This window comes from Limulus polyphemus, unplaced genomic scaffold (genome assembly GCF_000517525.1).
Source record: "Limulus polyphemus unplaced genomic scaffold, Limulus_polyphemus-2.1.2 Scaffold1836, whole genome shotgun sequence".
NCBI classification, from domain to species: domain Eukaryota; kingdom Metazoa; phylum Arthropoda; class Merostomata; order Xiphosura; family Limulidae; genus Limulus; species Limulus polyphemus.
In genome coordinates, this window is record NW_013667446.1 from 1 (window position 1) to 18,104 (window position 18,104).

At 34.8% G+C, this 18,104-nt stretch overlaps 1 protein-coding gene across 3 annotated transcripts; it reads left to right on the top strand.

The window, feature by feature from the left end:
- Nucleotides 1-284: 284 nt before the first annotated feature.
- LOC106465103 (m-AAA protease-interacting protein 1, mitochondrial-like) lies at nucleotides 285-17,063 on the top strand. 3 transcript variants are annotated; one of them, XM_022392943.1, is made up of 5 exons: nucleotides 285-414; nucleotides 3,240-3,311; nucleotides 7,063-7,186; nucleotides 7,543-7,675; nucleotides 16,728-17,063. In XM_022392943.1, the coding sequence occupies exons 1-5, from the start codon at nucleotides 322-324 to the stop codon at nucleotides 16,810-16,812; spliced, it is 507 nt and encodes a 168-aa protein (XP_022248651.1). In that variant the 5' UTR covers nucleotides 285-321; the 3' UTR covers nucleotides 16,813-17,063. The 3 variants fall into 3 exon arrangements, with proteins under 3 accessions (XP_022248651.1, XP_013780753.1, XP_022248650.1); XM_013925299.2 differs by lacking the exon at nucleotides 285-414 and adding an exon at nucleotides 422-1,571; XM_022392942.1 differs by lacking the exons at nucleotides 285-414; nucleotides 7,543-7,675 and adding an exon at nucleotides 422-1,571.
- Nucleotides 17,064-18,104: the final 1,041 nt, after the last annotated feature.

An 18,104-nucleotide genomic window follows, 5' to 3' on the forward strand; every position in this document is an offset into this window, starting at 1 on the left:
TGCTAAATTAGGGACGGCTAGCGCAGATAGCCCTCGTGTAGCTTTGCGCGAAATTCCAAAACAAAAACCTCGGTATCGAAACCCGATTTTTACCCCCTCCGAATTGCCGCTGAGTCAATGTTTGTTTGTTATAAATTTGCGCAAAGTTACACGAGGGTTATTTGCGATAGTCGTCCGTAATTTAGCACCGAAAGACTAGAAGGAAGGCAACTATTCACCGTCATATTATAACGCCCTATAGCTGAAAGGGCGAGCATGTTTGTTGGGACGGGGAGTTGAACCTCCAACGGATAGATTGCGAGTCTTATCCACTTGACTGACATGCCTGGTCCTGAACTACTGAATGAGAAGGAATTTTCATATAAAACTAATGCTTACTTGTCCATGTGCTTTAAGATTGTAACGCCCTCTATGGTAGGATAAGTAAAAATTGCCAGTTGTTTCTTCAGGTTTAAGTAGTGTAATATCCGTAAAGTTATTATACAAACCAAAAACAGATTGGAAGTTGGGAATAATATATGTTTATTCTAAAAATGTAATAAAAGTATATTTTTTAATATAGGTATAAATAATGGTGTTATCATAAAACGAGAATTTTTGCTATTCCACTACGAGTGGAAAGCTTTCATAACGAGTAACGTTAACGTCTTTAGGCTTAAACGTTCCCGAAGCAAAATCGAGTACGGGCAAAGGTGCGTGCGGGGTAAGCAGTAGGACTAGGTGTATCGTCTTCAGTCCTTGGTTGGCTAAGTCTACTAAGTATAAAATATTAAGTAAGAAAAAAGTTACAATTTTGAATAGAGAGCAAGAAAATGAGGTATTTTAAGGGGAATCATCCAAGTTTGTTCAAGACAAAATACATGTTTAAAAAAGATTGCTTTAATTCTTTGTTATGTAGTGGTACTATCACTAACAGTAACACATATATCAGAACTAAATTTTCTAATATTTGTGAAAGGCAAAATTATTATTTTTGTGAGCAAAGAAAAAGCGATGCACTTCCAGTTTTTAAGCTTGATTTAATTCAAGCTACATCTAGAAATAGAAGATCTGGCTTGTTAGCAGGGTTATTAAAAACTACATGTCGATCTTTAATCTTTAGTGTTTATAGACCTGTTCTTGGTTTTCACAAAGAGTACAAGAGCAATTGTTTTTACCCTCTTTTGGAGAGCCCAGGAATGTCATTATTAAAGTTCCAATTACCCTTGAAAACTGTTGACTGGAAAATGACGTTATTACCAATACCAGTCAACAGGTCACAGTCATTCATGTGCTACAATTGCTCATCTAAGTCCACCTCACAGAAAGAGAAGAATTGTTTTAGTTTTTACCCTTTGCCCAAAGCTTTAAGACAGTTTTCAACTTCTGCTGTGTATTATGAGCAAGAAAAACCAGATGTAGAAGGTGATGGCAAAGATGATAAAACTGCTAATTCCTTAACGGATTTCCCACATATTGTATGGCCAAGCTTATTTTTGACTGTTAAAAACTGGATTCAGACAAAGATTATTATCCAGCCATACTTGGACAAACAGTTTAACCACAAAGACTTTGTGGTAGGAGCTAAACAGGTGATAATTTAATCCTGTTTCACAGTTACAAGGAATTTTTGTTGATCAAGCTATAAATCTTTCTAATAATATGGCATGTTTGTAAACTAATGATTAAACAGTTATACATGCACCTAATTATTTCTTTGTTTAAAAAGGAGAATTAAAAGTCTAATGAAATACTTAAATGTATTGTTCTGCAGTGTTCCAGACTTCCCGTGATGTATGTAATGCCCTACCATGATATACATAAGCTATGTTTATTTGCCATTCTGCACCACACTGAGATATTACGTTCAGTTATAAGTTATCAATTTCCTGTATTATAAATTCAATGCTGGATTTTATTCAGAAATCTCGTATTGTTGTTTTTTTGCACATAATTTGATTATACTGAAAATATTTTTTGTTATTGTGAATGACTCTTGTGACTGAATTAAAATCTGTAGAATGAGTTTCAACATTGAGATGAGTCGAGTAAGGTAAATATATTGTTTCTTGTATGCCGGGAACATTAGTGTAACTGGGAAGAAAGAAGAAATGTGATTGTTAATAAACTTTAAAATGTTTTACTGAGTGTTTAGCTATGATAAGAAAAAAAAGAGACTTCTTGTATCTGTTCATGTGAATTTTGAATGAAGCATCAAAAGGTTATTGTCTTGTTATAAGGCTGGTTAAGCACCATTTATAGTAGTATGTAGATTTGACTCTGCTTACTACAGGAAGGATATCAAAATCATTGGAAGAGTGCACTACTTAGGTTATGAAGCATATTCTGTTTGTCGTATCCCAGCTGGCCTGAAGAGCTCTGGATTAAATGAAATGCATCATAGGCAATGGACGTGACAAATATAGTGTGGTTGGAATACTATTATAATACATTTCTAATTCTTGAATGCCCCTAAGGGACTAGATTAATAATGTAGTGTTTGAAAATGTTATGGGCCTAATATTAATGTTTCATGACAAGGCTTCACCGGCTTGTAAAATGTGTACACACCATAACAATTATCTAATTGTTCAGAATACTATTTTATAGCACTGTATACATAAAAATAGAAAGCTGACAATTTTTTTAAGCTGTTGTGTGACATGATTGTTGATGTGGTGGTATGATCACAGAGAAAGGTTTACAATAAGTTGTAGTATAACTTTTTTTTTCTTCTATCTCATAAGTGAATTTAATAGAAGTCTCTAAACTATTGAGTTAATTAGCAAACCTTGCTAAAGCTTCTTTACTATGTTGCTATATCACAAAGGTGTTATCAACATATCTACATTTCTGGTGTCAAATTAAATTTATTTAAAGCTTTACTTTTGAATTCATTCATACATAAAAATTACACAATAATGGTGACATCAGAGATCCCATAGCCAACCCTCCCTTCTGTCTTTAGTATGTATTATTAACAAGAAAAAACTAATATTTTTAAACAACTTTTTACCAGATTAATACTGTATAATTTCTAATTGTGAAATTGTATTTTCTCAGTGGAACTATAACTAAAACCTTTTCTTGTACTAAAGTTTTAAATTAACAATTGTATGCAAGTTTTATTTTTTTACATACAAGTAGCATATTTACTTTTAGTAATTAAGATGGATGTGGTAATTTTATTTCTATAGTTACCATATATCAGTTAGACTGTGGCTATATATATATATATATATATATATTTAACTTTTCAGGCTTTGGGAGTAGTTTCATCTTTACTTGCTGTTGGAGACTTTGAAGGCTTGGATGGTTTAGTAACTCAAAATGTAAGGCTTTAATTTCAAAACAAAGGTGTACTTTGCTGTGTATCATTTGGATTATGTTTTCTTGAAACATTGTAATTCAATTAGTGTTGTTTTGCTCATAAAGGTTCAAAATCTAGTGTTACTGACAGTATAAAAACTATTTAGTTTATAAGTAATGTCTAGGAGACTCATAGTTAAGAGCTAGCTTCATTACTTCCTTCCACATGATTAAATTATGTTGAAATATATATTACAAAGTTTACATACTATTTAAGGGACAACAAGGTGCTTGTTGGTCCATCAAGACTGTCCTGTCACTTAATAAAAAACTTCAAATCCAGCCCTGGTTGTTTGAATATTTGATGGTCCTTTCCTTAAATTTACTGCCTGAAAGCAACCCATTCCACTAACCAATCACCCTGTTAGAAAAGTAAAACTTTCTAAGATAAAGAAGAGTCCTTCCCAGCCTAATTTATATTTGTGTCCCCACAGACTACCATTTTCAATAATATATATAATAAAAGATGTACACTTCAATCACATCCCCTCTAACTCTTCATTTTTCAAGAGAAAACAAGTTCAAAAATCTTAACTTGTCCTCCTATGACAACTTTTCCATCTCAAGTATCATCCCAGTACCCCTCCTTTAAACTTTTTCCAACAATTCAATGTACTTTTTAAAGCAAGGAGCCCAAATTTTAGCAAAATACTCCATTGGAGACATTTCCCTCTAGGATGAGAAATACTGCTTCAATCTTCATTAGTAAAATCTGAAGAAACAGTAGAATTTAGTAATCTCATAATAGTTAGAAATAAACAGTCTATAATCATCCTAACATTTTACTTTCCATTAATATATTTTAAGGAATTCTTGCTGTTGATTTTTTACATTTCTACCCAACCTTTTCTTTCAAATTCCCTTTTCAATTGCCTAATGACTTGTTTAATTAACTTTCTTCATCTTCTGCAATCCTTTAAGTTTCATATCTTACCAATCATTGTAAACTTCATGAAATGTTAATGCTTTTCTCTACCTTTTTCCCATATCCTTTCATTAGCCAGTTTTGTTTTTTATTTGCAGCCACATTTTTGCTTGGTATTTAAAAAAATGTTCAAAAATCTGACCTTTTTTGTATTGTTAAGGTATTGAAAACTTAAAAATGTCATTGAAGTGGTATAAACTGTAAGTTGTTTTCTTGAACCACAGCTGTAGCTGTATTCCCATATTACAAAGTAAGCTTTAGGTTCTGTGTGCATGTAACATGAAGGTACTGGAGACATTGAGGATGAAACCCAAGATGTTGGAAGAAGAGACTCATTGCCATCAAATGCTTTGGAAATTTGGAAGACAATTGCATGACTTTTTGAGTTTCTATTTACAATATTAAAGAAGCATGACTTCATATGAGCTAAATAGATACACTAAAGATGAAATTACAGATTATTAACACATTTCAAATACAGGAGCAAAATTATATACTAAAAAGTGTTACAGTCCCTATATTATATAAGTACAACTTAAATCTGTATGAAACAATAAACAAAATGTACATTAAATGACTGGGCTGTCATTTGCACCAAAATGTATACATGTATCTTGTGGTTTTAACTAAATTTCATAAGTATCAAAATAATGCAGACTATATAATTGTAAATGCATTTGACTAGAAACTTGAAAGATATTTTTACAAAGAAATGTTTAACTTTTAAAATCATTAATTGTATAGTAATCATATACACCAGTGAAATATATGGTAAAAACTTTGTTATCCAGCACTTTGCTTTTCGAAATCTCTTGTAACCGCAAATTTTGATATCTCCAAATACAAATGTTCATTATTGCTTAGTGGCACTGCTGTAGCTCTATTATAACTTAGTGGCACTGCTGTAGCTTCATTATAGCTTAGTGGCACTGCTGTGGCTTCATTATAGCTTACTGGCACTGCTGTGGCTTCATTATAACTTAGTGGCACTGTTGTGGCTTCCTTATTGCTTAGTGGCACTGCTGTGGCTGGCATTGCAGTGACTTCCTTATAGCTTAGTGGTACTGCTGTGGCTGGCATTGCAGTGGCTTCATTATAGCTCAGTGGCACTGCTGTGGCTTCATTATAACTTAGTAGCACTGCTGTGGGTTCATTATAGCTTAGTGGCACTGCTGTGGCTTCATTATAGCATGGCCTGACATGGCCAGGTGGTTAGATCGCTCGGCTCGCAATCTGTGGGTTGTGGGTTTGTGTAGCTTTGCACAAAATTGAGAACAAACCAGAGTAACCTATGAAGAACTACCTGACATAATTGCTTTATCTCTAGTGTATATGCCATTTTCAGCTATCCAAAGCATCCGAAAAGTCTAAAACCTGTGAATAGCAAAATATGGGATTTCTTTTGTTCACCATCATTCTTCTTCAACAGGCCTAACGCCTACCTAGTTCTAGCAGTAACTATAATTTTATCGTCATTTGATAAAGCAAAACAGTATTCACGATCTTTGACTTCTTATTTTAGTATTATTATATGCAAAATTAAGAAAAAAATAATAATAATTTTAGTGAAAATGTTGTTATTACCACTTGAAGTTAGGTTTCTTATGAAAATCTGGGGTTCTTTTATCCTTTTTTAATCCATGAAAGGGCTTCTTTCCATTACCGTAATTGTCGTAAATGTACGGTTGGAAATGTTAAAAGGTTAAAAAGCTTAAATACAGGGTGAAACAGGAATTACCACCCAATAAGAGATGAACATTAGATGACTGTAATGTGTAGAATACTCAGCGCTTTGTACACTATATAATCAGTGTCTTTAGGGAGCCAAGCCTATATTATGTATGAAGTGAAGAAGTAAAAAAAAATCAATATACATACAGGTCTTCAGAAGCTAGATATGAAGAGCTACCTGACATAGTTGCTATACTTCTCATGTATATGCAGCTTTTCAGCTATCCCAAGCTTCCCAAAGTTGAAAACAGGTGCATAGCCAAAACCGAGATTTCTTATTGTTGTTCATCATCATCTTTCTTCAACAGGTCTAACACCTACCTAATTCTAGCAGTAATTATAAATTTATCGTCATTTGATAGAGCAAAACAGTGTTAACAATCTCTGACCATCTATTTTATTATTATTCTATACAAAATTTATAAAGTTGTAGAATACACTCTATAACCTAGTAACCTACATATGCCATCTAATAAAAAAATAAACTAAACAAGTATAGGAACAAAAACATCATTGCTAAATAAAATCCCTTTATTACTGGCATCCTCATTGACAAGACAAATAGAACCAGGATTTCCAATTGTAAAATGTTAATCTATTGTAAAATAGTCATAAACATAGTATTCTAAAGTTAACTGCAAGAAAGGTATAATGATGAAAGCAGAAATTCTATTCAACCACCAAGCTTTAGATAGACAAAGTAGGGAAGCCAGTAATGTAGGGATTTTATTCTCCATGTAAAGTCAAGATGGCTTATTTTGCTATGTGATCATTAGCCGAATCAAATGATATGTCCACTTCCATACCTGTCTTATTTCGTTCCTTTTTTCAAGTTCAGCAGCCAGCCCTACATAGCTTTTTTATATAACGATAATTTTTTTCCTAATACTTGCAGGTGACATAGAAATACTGTACTTTAAAACATTAACAAGATGTTAAAATGTTTCCTGCAAAATATTGTAAGGGAAGCATTTTCCTGACCAGAATTTTTGCCCATCATGCTCTGTCTGGGAGATGTCAGATAATAATGGTTTTTCTCTATACTCTATTTTTTAAAGGCTATTGCTGAAATAAAGAAGAACTACCTCACTCTGAATGTCCAGCAACGTCAAGAACTGGAAGTAAAACTAAATGACATTTACTTTTGCTTTCCGTACCAAATTGGCATCATGTTGGAGGATGGTAATAATTAGTTTTTGTATTCATAATGATAAAATAGTTTCAGTAAAGTTTCCTGTAATATATGGTTTTAAAATATTAATACATTTCTTTTTCACTGTTTATTGTGACTATGTTAACATAATCTGTTTGAACAAACACATAGCCTTAGGTATAAAGACACTCATGTGGCAACTGACCAAACCTTTTATGTTGAAATATTGCAATAAATATTTCATTAAAAATTCCATCAGATACTTCTGTTTGAATTATTGCTCATGGTGAACAGATATTTAATTGTATGTCATATTGGCATTCTGTTTTGTTTTTATGACTGTTTAATGTTATAAAAGCTTAAATTTTAGAAAAAATCTCTTTAGGATCACAGCAGAGATTTGTGGAAGTCACTGTTGTTTATCACTGTCTTCGTGACTTTGATGAAATTAAAAAAGAAGATCCAAGTCTTCAAACCATCAACCAATATAAGGACCGTATCTTTGTTTGTAACTACAGGTATGTGAAGAAATAGTAAGATGTCGGTCAGATTGTGCTCGTAGAGTAAGCACTACCTTTTACAAATGTTCTCTGTTCATTTCACACTACCAACAGTTTGTTTACTCCACTTACTAACAAATTGGAAAGCATGAGCTACATTATTTATAATGTATTTTTGCCTCCTAATACTATCTTGCCTATCTTTGGTTCGACTACTGATTTCATATATTAGAAATAGCTCTGTTACTATGACAATCATTAATGTATCCAGATATAGTTACCTTGAAACTCTTAGCTATTGTAACTTCTTTTAAAAACAAATATTTGTATGACATCCTTTTACAGAATTCTTTGTCTTATAATAAAGGGTTCATTAGAGAGGAGTTTTATCCCCCTTAAAATTTCTTTTCTTATGTATATTATGCTCACATTATCCCCAAAATGTTGAACCATAAAAAAAAAAAAGACCAAAATCTTGCTTTGAGGCACTACCATGCTAGTATAGGTGGATGAACGTGATTCATGCTGAATCCAGTGAGAATGCATTTTACTTGAAATAAATTGTTTTCTGTCCAGGCAATACCTGCTGCATTGGACTCTAGTAGGAATGATGATACAACATGTAACATATATTTGAGTTTGAGCTTCAAGTGGTGCAATAGTCCGCTGAATATATTTTGGGCACATTAACACATTTGAAATTACTATTTCTCCATAACCTGATGCTCAGTCTGAAATCCTTAAAAGTTGTACAATCTGGTTTGGTCCAGGATGCAACAGGAGTGGAATCTGAGGAAGTGTAGCTTGGATCACTTCTTTCAATTTCAAAGTGACCAGGAGGAAGATCAAATGCAAGGCAGATGGATAATAGATTCATGGCATTTAGTACAAATGGCATCATCTTTCTAAAGTAATCTTCTTAGTTCACTATTTCTTGGTTCTGGTGTGCATCTTTTATATTTAGGTACACACTTCACATCCAACACACCAAAATACCTTTGGAATGATTGAATGATGTTTCACTAACATTAATTCATTATGAACATTTTAAACCACTCAGAGTAACTAATGCTGCAAAGCATTGTTGATTTCATAACTGCAAAAGTGTTTCAGTTTCATATGATAAAGTAATTTCTAATGTGCAACTAATGTGCTTTACTAAACAATTTCAATCTCATTGATTTATAAGTAAGGAATCAGTGTAGTTCCAAAATGGTACTACCTTTTCTCACCCAAAGCTGTCTTGATCCTGGTCTGCCCTCTAAGCATTATTAAAAAAAATTCGCTACAGCGCACCAGTCTTTATACCCCATCAGTTGTGCGCCTTAAAAGAACATGTGTTGATCATGTGACTACTCTCCACCAATTGTCCTGCACCATCTGTACTGACACGGCTATCTCCCTCTACTATTCTAGAACAATTCTCAATTTCTCGATTGGCATTCTAATGTGTAGATCTGTGTTTTAACTTGTTCTCCATTTGACTACAATATTTTAATTGTGCTTGATCACAAATTTATATCAGTTTCAACTTCTTGTGTTTGAGTTTCATTGTTTCTACTTGTTTGTTTGAGAAATATTTCTGTTTTCCAAATTGTAATTTGTTCATATGAATTTGAGGTTTAGTATGGCAGATGATGAAATTCCCGGGAAATTCGGCAATGGTTCTGACAGGAGTCCTCAAGTCTCAGGGTCAGTGATGTCTGATGAGAAAGTACAGGCTTTTGTTCACAGGAAGTTCTGAGGAAGGATATAACTACTGATTAGAAATTTCTTTTTGCAGCATCTTCCACCTGTTACTGCTCTTCATGTAATCTCTTGGATTAGGTATTGTTATTTTTCCCAGGAGATCTGTGGTAAGTTTTCAGTGTGTATTGCTCACCCCCAGTAGGCATACCCATGATTAGCGAGTTTATGTGAGTTTGTTTGGATTGACCAAATTTCCCCATGCAATAATTTAGGTCTTCTCTTCTCAGTGTTTGGTAGTTACTTTAGTTTAAATTTCTGTTTAGAGTTTGATAATTACTTTGTTTTTGTTTATTTTTGGTATATATATATGGGTTTTCCACGATGGTTACTGTTTGGGTAATTGTAACCTTGGCCAATCATGTGAATATGTTGGTTGGTTATTTATACTTCCTTTCACTGTTTTTGTTAGTTAGTTTGTTCCTTTTTCTTTACTACTAGTCAGATCTAATTGGGGATTAGATTTGAATGAAATTTTATTTTTTAACTGACTGCCTTTTCATTCTTTTATTCTTCTGGGTAGTTTTTACTTGTGTGTATTTTGTTTTATTGGTTCTTTGAGTAGACTTATAAGTTTGGTATTTACATTTCTTTTATCTTCTAAGTTCCTTTGGTGGATTTGTACTTTAGGTGTTGCTTGTTGTATTATGTTTTAGGTCGAACTTCATCGTTTTGCAAGTTTGTTACTTTGTAGACTTTTTCTAATTATGTTAGTTTATGTGTCTTTGGGTTTTATGCCCATCTAATTGTTGTTCCATGAAAGATTGGAGACCTGTCATAGATCTGGCCCGGCATGGCCAGGTGGTTAGGGTGCTTGACTCACAATCTGAGGGTCGCGTGTTTAAATCCCCGTCGCACCAAACATGCTCGCCTTTTCAACTGTGGGGGGCATTATAATGTAATGGTCAGTCCCATTATTTGTTGGTAAAAGAGTAGCCCAAGAGTTGGTGGTGGGTGGTGATGACTAGCTGCCTTCCCTCTAGTCTTTCACTGTTAAATTAGGGATGGCTAGCACAGATAGCCCTTGTGTAGCTTTGTGCAAAATTCAAAAAGAAACAAAAACGAACAAACTCTTATCTGGAGCCACATCACTTCACCATGGAGTCCTACCTCTCACTTTGGTGGGAGGGGGTCTTTGGGATTCTGGATGACCATATAATCATGACGGATGCATATCTTGATATTCCAACTGATCCAGTGTCATGTCATTTTCTGTGGTTTGTGCACGAGGGTTGTGTCATCCAGTTCTGGGCTCTGCAACTTGGTCCTTGACCAGCTCCATGTGTTTTGTCAAGTGGTACATTCTTTTGCCCATTATTTTCACTCGTTGGGTCTTCAGACTCTCCTTTTTATGGACAACTTACTCCTGCTCACCTCTTCCTGTGCTCAGTCAGTCAATCATGCTTGCTTACTTCTTCGGGAAGATAATTGGGTGGGGTTTTCTGATCCAGTTGGGGAGGTCCATTCCTAACCCCACTCAATATTTTATTCCATTGGGGTTTTTATTCAATTCCCATCTTTGTTGGGCCCGGCCTTCTCCACTTTGGATCAGGGATATGGAGCAGGCAGTCTCGATAGCCCAGCTTCTCCTTTTCTCACTGCAAGAGAGGTTCTCTCTCTTTCGGGGATGTGGGCTTCCTTGGAAGTTCTCATTTCCTTGGGTCGAGCTTACATGTATTCCCTTTAGTGGGTGCTTCTCAATCAATGGAACTTCTCCCAGAATCCCTTGGACCATCGCATTATCCTTGCTTAGTGGCTCGACAGGGAATTGACCACCGTGGGGGCTCGTATTCCTCCACCTTGTCCAGAGTTTCATCTGTTTACTGAAGCTATCTTAGTTGGTTTGGTGCTTTATGCGATTCCAAAGAGATTTTGACATCACCAAACTCCATCTTCACACGTAGCTCGTGTACTGTCTTTCCTTTCCTGTTCAACATTCCTCCTTGTCTGTGTACAAGAGGCAGTGGTCTACGTTCAGACCTTGGTCCATTAACCATGGCTTCTGCCCCTCCTGTCCTTCGGTACCTCATCTTTTCCAGTTCTTCACCTGGTTGTTTCACCAGGTTTTGTCTGTGTCCACTGTTTCTAGTTATAGGACTGCCCTGTTGAACATCTTCTGATTCTCCCATTTCTGGAAAGCTTTCTCCTCTCTTGTTATATCCCTTCTTTTGTATTGTCTATCCTCCTTGTCCCTTTGTTTTGCCATCTCGGTTCACAGTTTTGTCCTTCATGCCCTGTCCAGTTCTCCATTTGAAACTATTGCTATGTGTTCCTTGCACCATCTTGGTTCACAGTTTGTCCTTCATGCCCTGTCCAGTTCTCCATTTGAAACTATTGTATGTGTTCCTTGCACCATCTGGCTTGCAGTCCTTGTCATTCTGATATTTATGCCCTTGATGTTTCCCGCATCCTCTATCCTGATCGGGCCTTCCTTCCCTACAACTCTGCTGTCCATGCAGGTTGTTTGCCCTTCTCTTCTATTTACTTACATTTCATTTTCCACGTGTACTCCCATTCAGTTTGGTTTCGAGATAGACTTTTTTGTCCAGTTCATTCCCTGAGATCTTATGTGGCTTATGCTGCCTCCTTTCTTGTTATCGTTCCTGTCTATTTATTTAAAGGATTCCCTTTGTGTCCTGTGATCTGTCATCTATTGCACTCACTGGTTGGGTTCGTCGACTCATGCGACTGGGGTATTGTGACTTGTCCATCTGCATGATGTTTCTTCGTACCTAATTAATCATCTAACTATGTCTTTAGTTGCTCGTCTTCACTGGCCTTTGGAGGAGTTCATTCAGGCTGAGATGTGCACAACTCCCAATACATTCATCTCACATTATCTGCATGACCTAGCTGTGTCTTCCTTGGGTGGGTATCGTCATTCTCCTGTGGCGATTCTACACACAACTGTTTGCCTTTGACTGGAGTAAGTCAACATGTTACTTTTCCTACATATTTTTAGTTGATACACATCGTATATCAGGATCTCATCTTATACTTGCTCTAGATATGAATAATTCTATGACACTCACTGTTGATATGGGGTGTTTCAGTAAGACCACTGTCAGCTTGTCTGGTGGTATGTGTATCCTTATACACAGTTTCTGTTACTGTGTATTTTATATTAATAAAAGTTACTAGTTTCATTTATTATGGACCTCATGAGTAAAGCAGATGGGGATTTCTGCCCATCCATGCTGATTGATGATTCATGTACAATCTGGGTCTTTCTGCTTTTTAAAATAGGGAATTTGAGACACCCATTGTACTGTCTTCGCTGTGTCAGATTCCCCAATGCATATTTCCTCTCCTTCTCTTCTAGTGGAGCATGGAATTCCTTACCATCTCCAGTTCCCTGTTGCTGGAGTGGTGGACTGTGGAGGTACTATGTCTTGTTTCTTACGATGGCTTGTTATGATCTGGATGGGGACGGAGGACTAGTTATGATGACCCTCACGATCACACTCATAACAGTAATTTATATCTTTCATAATCTTACGTATCCAAAGCGATTCCGCTGGATATTTTTGCTTGTGCAGACTGCACTTGTTGATCACTATATCTTGGATTACACTTGGTGTAATCCGATGTAACCCATGGCACTTCTCTTGGCACAGACATATAAGGGAAAGTGGTGCACACTCACGAGCCTTTTCATGTTTATCAACACCATACTGATTCATGTTTTAGTTATCCGGCACTTCCTACACAGATTCAGTGCTACACTCTCCTTAGTGATTTCAGTTGTGCCTGTCAGTTCAGTTCTGCCCCAATTGTGTTACCATACTGATTACTGGATGAAGAGCATAGCTGTTTCAGAACTAGTGCTGTACCCCACTGGTGTTCTATTTTTTCATATGCTAGCACACCCATTCTGTCAGTGTGGTTGAATTCTACATGATTTGAGATTGATGTGTCTTCATTGGCCCCTCCACCTTGGCTTTGGGTGAGTAGAGGTAGTACCGTTTTGTAAGTTGACATTTTCTTTACTTACCCACTTCCCACCCTACCTAACCACTCAGATGCCGGTGTTTATGGTTTGTGCCTGCCAAATTCTTGAAATTGAGGATTGTTCTAGAATAGTAGAGGGAGCTAGCTGTGCCAGTATATATATAGCACAGTTATGACCTGTATGAAGTCATTTTACTAGTTTTGATTTTTATGTATGTATTTGGCAAAGAGTAGTCACATGATCAGCACATTTTCTGAAATGGCATAAAACTGATGGGGTATGAAGACTGGTATGTTGTAGCAAAATTTTTTTTAACAAGATCAAGATAGCTTTGGATAAGTGGAGGTATGTACCTTTCAGAAATACATTTTTAGAGAAAGAAAATGTTAACATTTGTTCAGTAATTACCTTTGCATCACAAAATAAAAAATATTTAAACACTCCAAAGCATGACACAAATTTGACACTTTAGCAATGATAAATTAATTTCTACAAATTCACTATCTCATAGTAAAATTATAGGTGAAACAATTTCAATAATAGATAGTTATTTTGTATGAAAAAGTACCTTTTAGTGTTCTTTGCAAGGTTTATGCACTGCTTTTTCTAGTGACAGTGGCTATTTGCTTAAACTAATGTCCTCTACATGCTTACCGTGGTGAAATAACCCTTCCAAACACCAGATGTGCCTTTGTCATGTGACTATACATAAACAGGTTATTTTTTGTTTTGTTGAGTTTGCTTTCACTTAGGACTATCATTTGTTCCAATAAATCTGACAGTACAAAATCATTTTACTAGTTTTAATTTTTAAATTATGTAGCAGAATTCATAATCCAAGTAGATATTTTACTTTGTTTTATTATTGTGTTAATGACATCTTCCATAGTAGGTTTGGATAATATTTTACTCATTAAGTTTTGTTTCAATTTGATGGAAGGTTCTGTTTGATTCTGTTATGGATGTTCAGTATTCTTTTCAACTTTGATGTAACAATTTTAGACTTGTTTTTGGCACAAATTTGATGGTTCTGCTCTGATTCTGAGATTTACTTTGTATAAATTGACTGTGACTCAGTCCATAAGTCCTTCTTCTGTCAGTCTGCCTTGGGTTGCTCTTGTTCTTTTCAGTCTTTCTACCCCTTAAAGGCTATCTTAAATCTGAGGTATTATCAGGGTTTTCAATACCCTAGTACCCTGAGTATTTTAGACAAAGATTTCAGAGTTAACACACAAAAATTACATCATATAAGTACATTCGTGTATGGAAATTTTGGTTCACATGCATGAAAACATTTAAATACTGCATTAATGTTAGTGTTCTAATGCTTTTACTGAATTTAGAGTAATCACAATATCAAACACATTTGCTTTCTTGATGCAGGTGTTAGGTACATGTATGTAGTATACATTAGAAATTGGCTTGAACCATGTATACAGTAGTCGAGTTCATGGATGCCGCATGGACAATCATACAAATACATCCAGTAGCACTCTCACTTCACTGACAGTTACATGACTGAGGTATCTGCACAGACAGGAAAGGGCGAGCTGTCAAGCGAATAATCTATTAATTGATAATATCTGATTACTGTTTCCTCCATTTCTACTGCATGGTTTCCTGTCTGTGCAGATACCCCAGTCGTGTAACTGTCAGTGAAGTGAAAGTGCTACCGGATATATTTGTGTGATTGTGGGCGAGCTGTCAAGCGAGTAATCTATTAATTGATAATATCTGATTACTTTTTCCTCCATTTCTACACAGTTTGCAATCAAAAGAAACATGACTTTGATTAGATTATCAGGCAGTAATTGATCATGGTCTATTATTAGTTGCACTGATGAAGATGAATGGTAAGTGGTAATCAGCCTGATTGTTAGACTAAAGGATGCCTACTCATACTTGTAATTATTACATAATAATAATACACACTTGTTTTAAAGTGGTGAAAATTGATTACATTTACCAGTTTTACAGTGAGTATTCATCAGAGTACATCACAATGTTACTTTACAGTGAGTATTCATCAGAGTACATCACAATGTTACTTTACAGTGAGTATTCATCAGAGTACATCACAATGTTATTTTACAGTGAGTATTCATCAGAGTACAGACAATGTTATTTTACAGTGAGTATTCATCAGAGTACATCACAATGTTACTTTACAGTGAGTATTCATCAGAGTACATGACAATGTTATTTTACAGTGAGTATTCATCAGAGTACATCACAATGTTACTTTACAGTGAGTATTCATCAGAGTACATCACAATGTTATTTTACAGTGAGTATTCATCAGAGTACATCACAATGTTATAGACACCAATTTCTTTGTTTGTCACTCCTACCCCATCACAAAGTCATAAGAATCATCACACATGTATGTGTACACTCTGAACACATACAAAAGTAACGGGGTTTTACTGTGATATGAAGGCAATGCATATTTGCTATAGGAGGCTTCAGTGGCATCACTAACTTTGCCACTCTGATGATTTTTAAGTGTTCACCTTTACATTTCTGTCTGTTATGGTGGCCTAGATTAAACTATTGTACCCACTAGGTTGGATCTTAGCTGTGTGATTTCTTATCTTTGACTTCATGACCATAATATTTTGATTTGCTTTCTTCATTGTCTGACTATTTCTGTTCTGTCTCTTTTTATGTCTTTAGTATTATTATTTAAGCATGATGTAATGTGGAAGATAAGACTGTTTTTGAGTTAGATCGTATGCATCATCATTATTTTTCATTCCTTTGTTCTTCCACTGTTCCTTGATTATAGGTGTTGATGTTAAGGTAATCATAGATAGTGTATGTAGTGAATGTTCACTGACTAAAAACTTTCTACAACAATACAGAATTGACAAAAGCTTTATAGCTTACCTCCATGTGAGGTGTTTTTTGAAGCATTTTTAATTTTATCGAGAGCAATAAAAGTTTGACCTGCTAACAGAATATATTGGAATGTAGTGCAAAAGTTTAGTGCTTATTTAAATACATTTTATTATTGAAATATAAAGTTACTCAAAAGTTTTAATACAATAATTTTACTGGTTAGACATGATTAGAAAAATATGGCAAGAAATTACTTTACAGAAAAACTTTTACATTTTGCTACACATATGGTGAAACAGACTGGAAAGAAATGTTTCTTTGAGTAATGATGCGTAATTGTTTGTAATAGAGTAATTAATAATAAAATAATAAGTCTTAATAGCCAGTATTTAAGGTTTTCAACAACGAACAATGTTTTGTTATTATTCTGTTTAGTAAAGATAGATACCATTTTTTGATCATTTTTCCAGTGTAATGAATTTTCAGGTCTGTATAATACTTTATAGTAACTTTTTTTCATTGTGGTCATAGGTTTATACGAGAATACACCAAAGGAGTAGAAAGTGACTGGATTATCAATCGCCTAAATCACTTCAAACCTAGTAATCTTGGATGAAATGAAAAACAACTTTAGTTACATTGTATAGTTCATATAATTTGTTTTAATTGTTCAAGCTAGGTTGTTTTCATCAAATGTTCTATCAAAAGAAAGATATTGTGAAGAAACTAGATTATGATGTGGTTGCTGGGTATTCTGGTGATATTATTGTAATTAGATAAATCATTAAAATGCTAGTATAAAGCAGCTGATGGAACTTTTTAAGCAACGAATGTCCATATTAGTATAAATAAACAAAGTTATGTGGATTTTTGTTGTTGTTTTTATTTATATTTTACAAATTACAACTTTGGTATAACACAAGATTTGTATAATATTATTTTCAGATTAATGCAATGTTTTATGTACTTTTTATTGTAATTAAATAAAATATATGTAAATATACTGAAAAAATGCTTGTTTAATCAGATCTAATACTTGTTATACAGCTAAGATATTTGCAAAATCATATTGGCATGACATAATTTTTATGTTAGTTGAAAATAATGATGTTTCTATTACAGCTAAGATGTACAAATACTTATAATTGATTTCTCAAGATTTTTATCTTGATAAGGAGGACATGTCAAATTATGTAAAAGCCTTCAGGTCACTGTTGTTTATTCTTCCTGAATATTTATGTTGGTAGTGCTCAAAATTTGCTGGCCTCTGCTTATGTTCCAGTAAATCTCATTAATCAGTTGACTGTAATTTTGAGGAGTGCATCTGCCAAGAAGCTATCTTATGTATGATATCATCACTGTGGCTGTTTTGTCCTTTAGGGAAAGAAAAGATCCAAATTTTACAGATTCTTGTTTATGTTCTAGTGAGTCTGGTCAGTAATGTGACTGTGGTGTGAGAAGTGCAGCTGGCTGCTGTGTCCTTTAGGGAAAGAAAAGGTTCAAATTTTACAGATTCTTGCTTATGTTCTAGTGAGTCTGGTTTAGTAATGTGACTGTGGTGTGAGAAGTGCAGCTGGATGCTGTGTCCTTTAGGGAAGAAAAGGTTCAAATTTTACAGATTCTTGCTTATGTTCTAGTGAGTCTGGTCATTAGTGTGACTGTGATGTTTGAGGAATTCAGCTGGCTGGTGTGCCATTTAGGGAAAGAAAAGGTTCAAATTTTACAGATTCTTGCTTATGTTCTAGTGAGTCTGGTCAGTAATGTGACTGTGATGTTTGAGGAGTTCAGCTGGCTGGTGTGCCCTTTAGGGAAAGAAAAGGTTAAAAAGTTTACAGATTCTTGCTTATGTTCTAGTGAGTCTGGTCATTAGTGTGACTGTGGTGTTTGAGGAGTTCAGCTGGCTGCTGT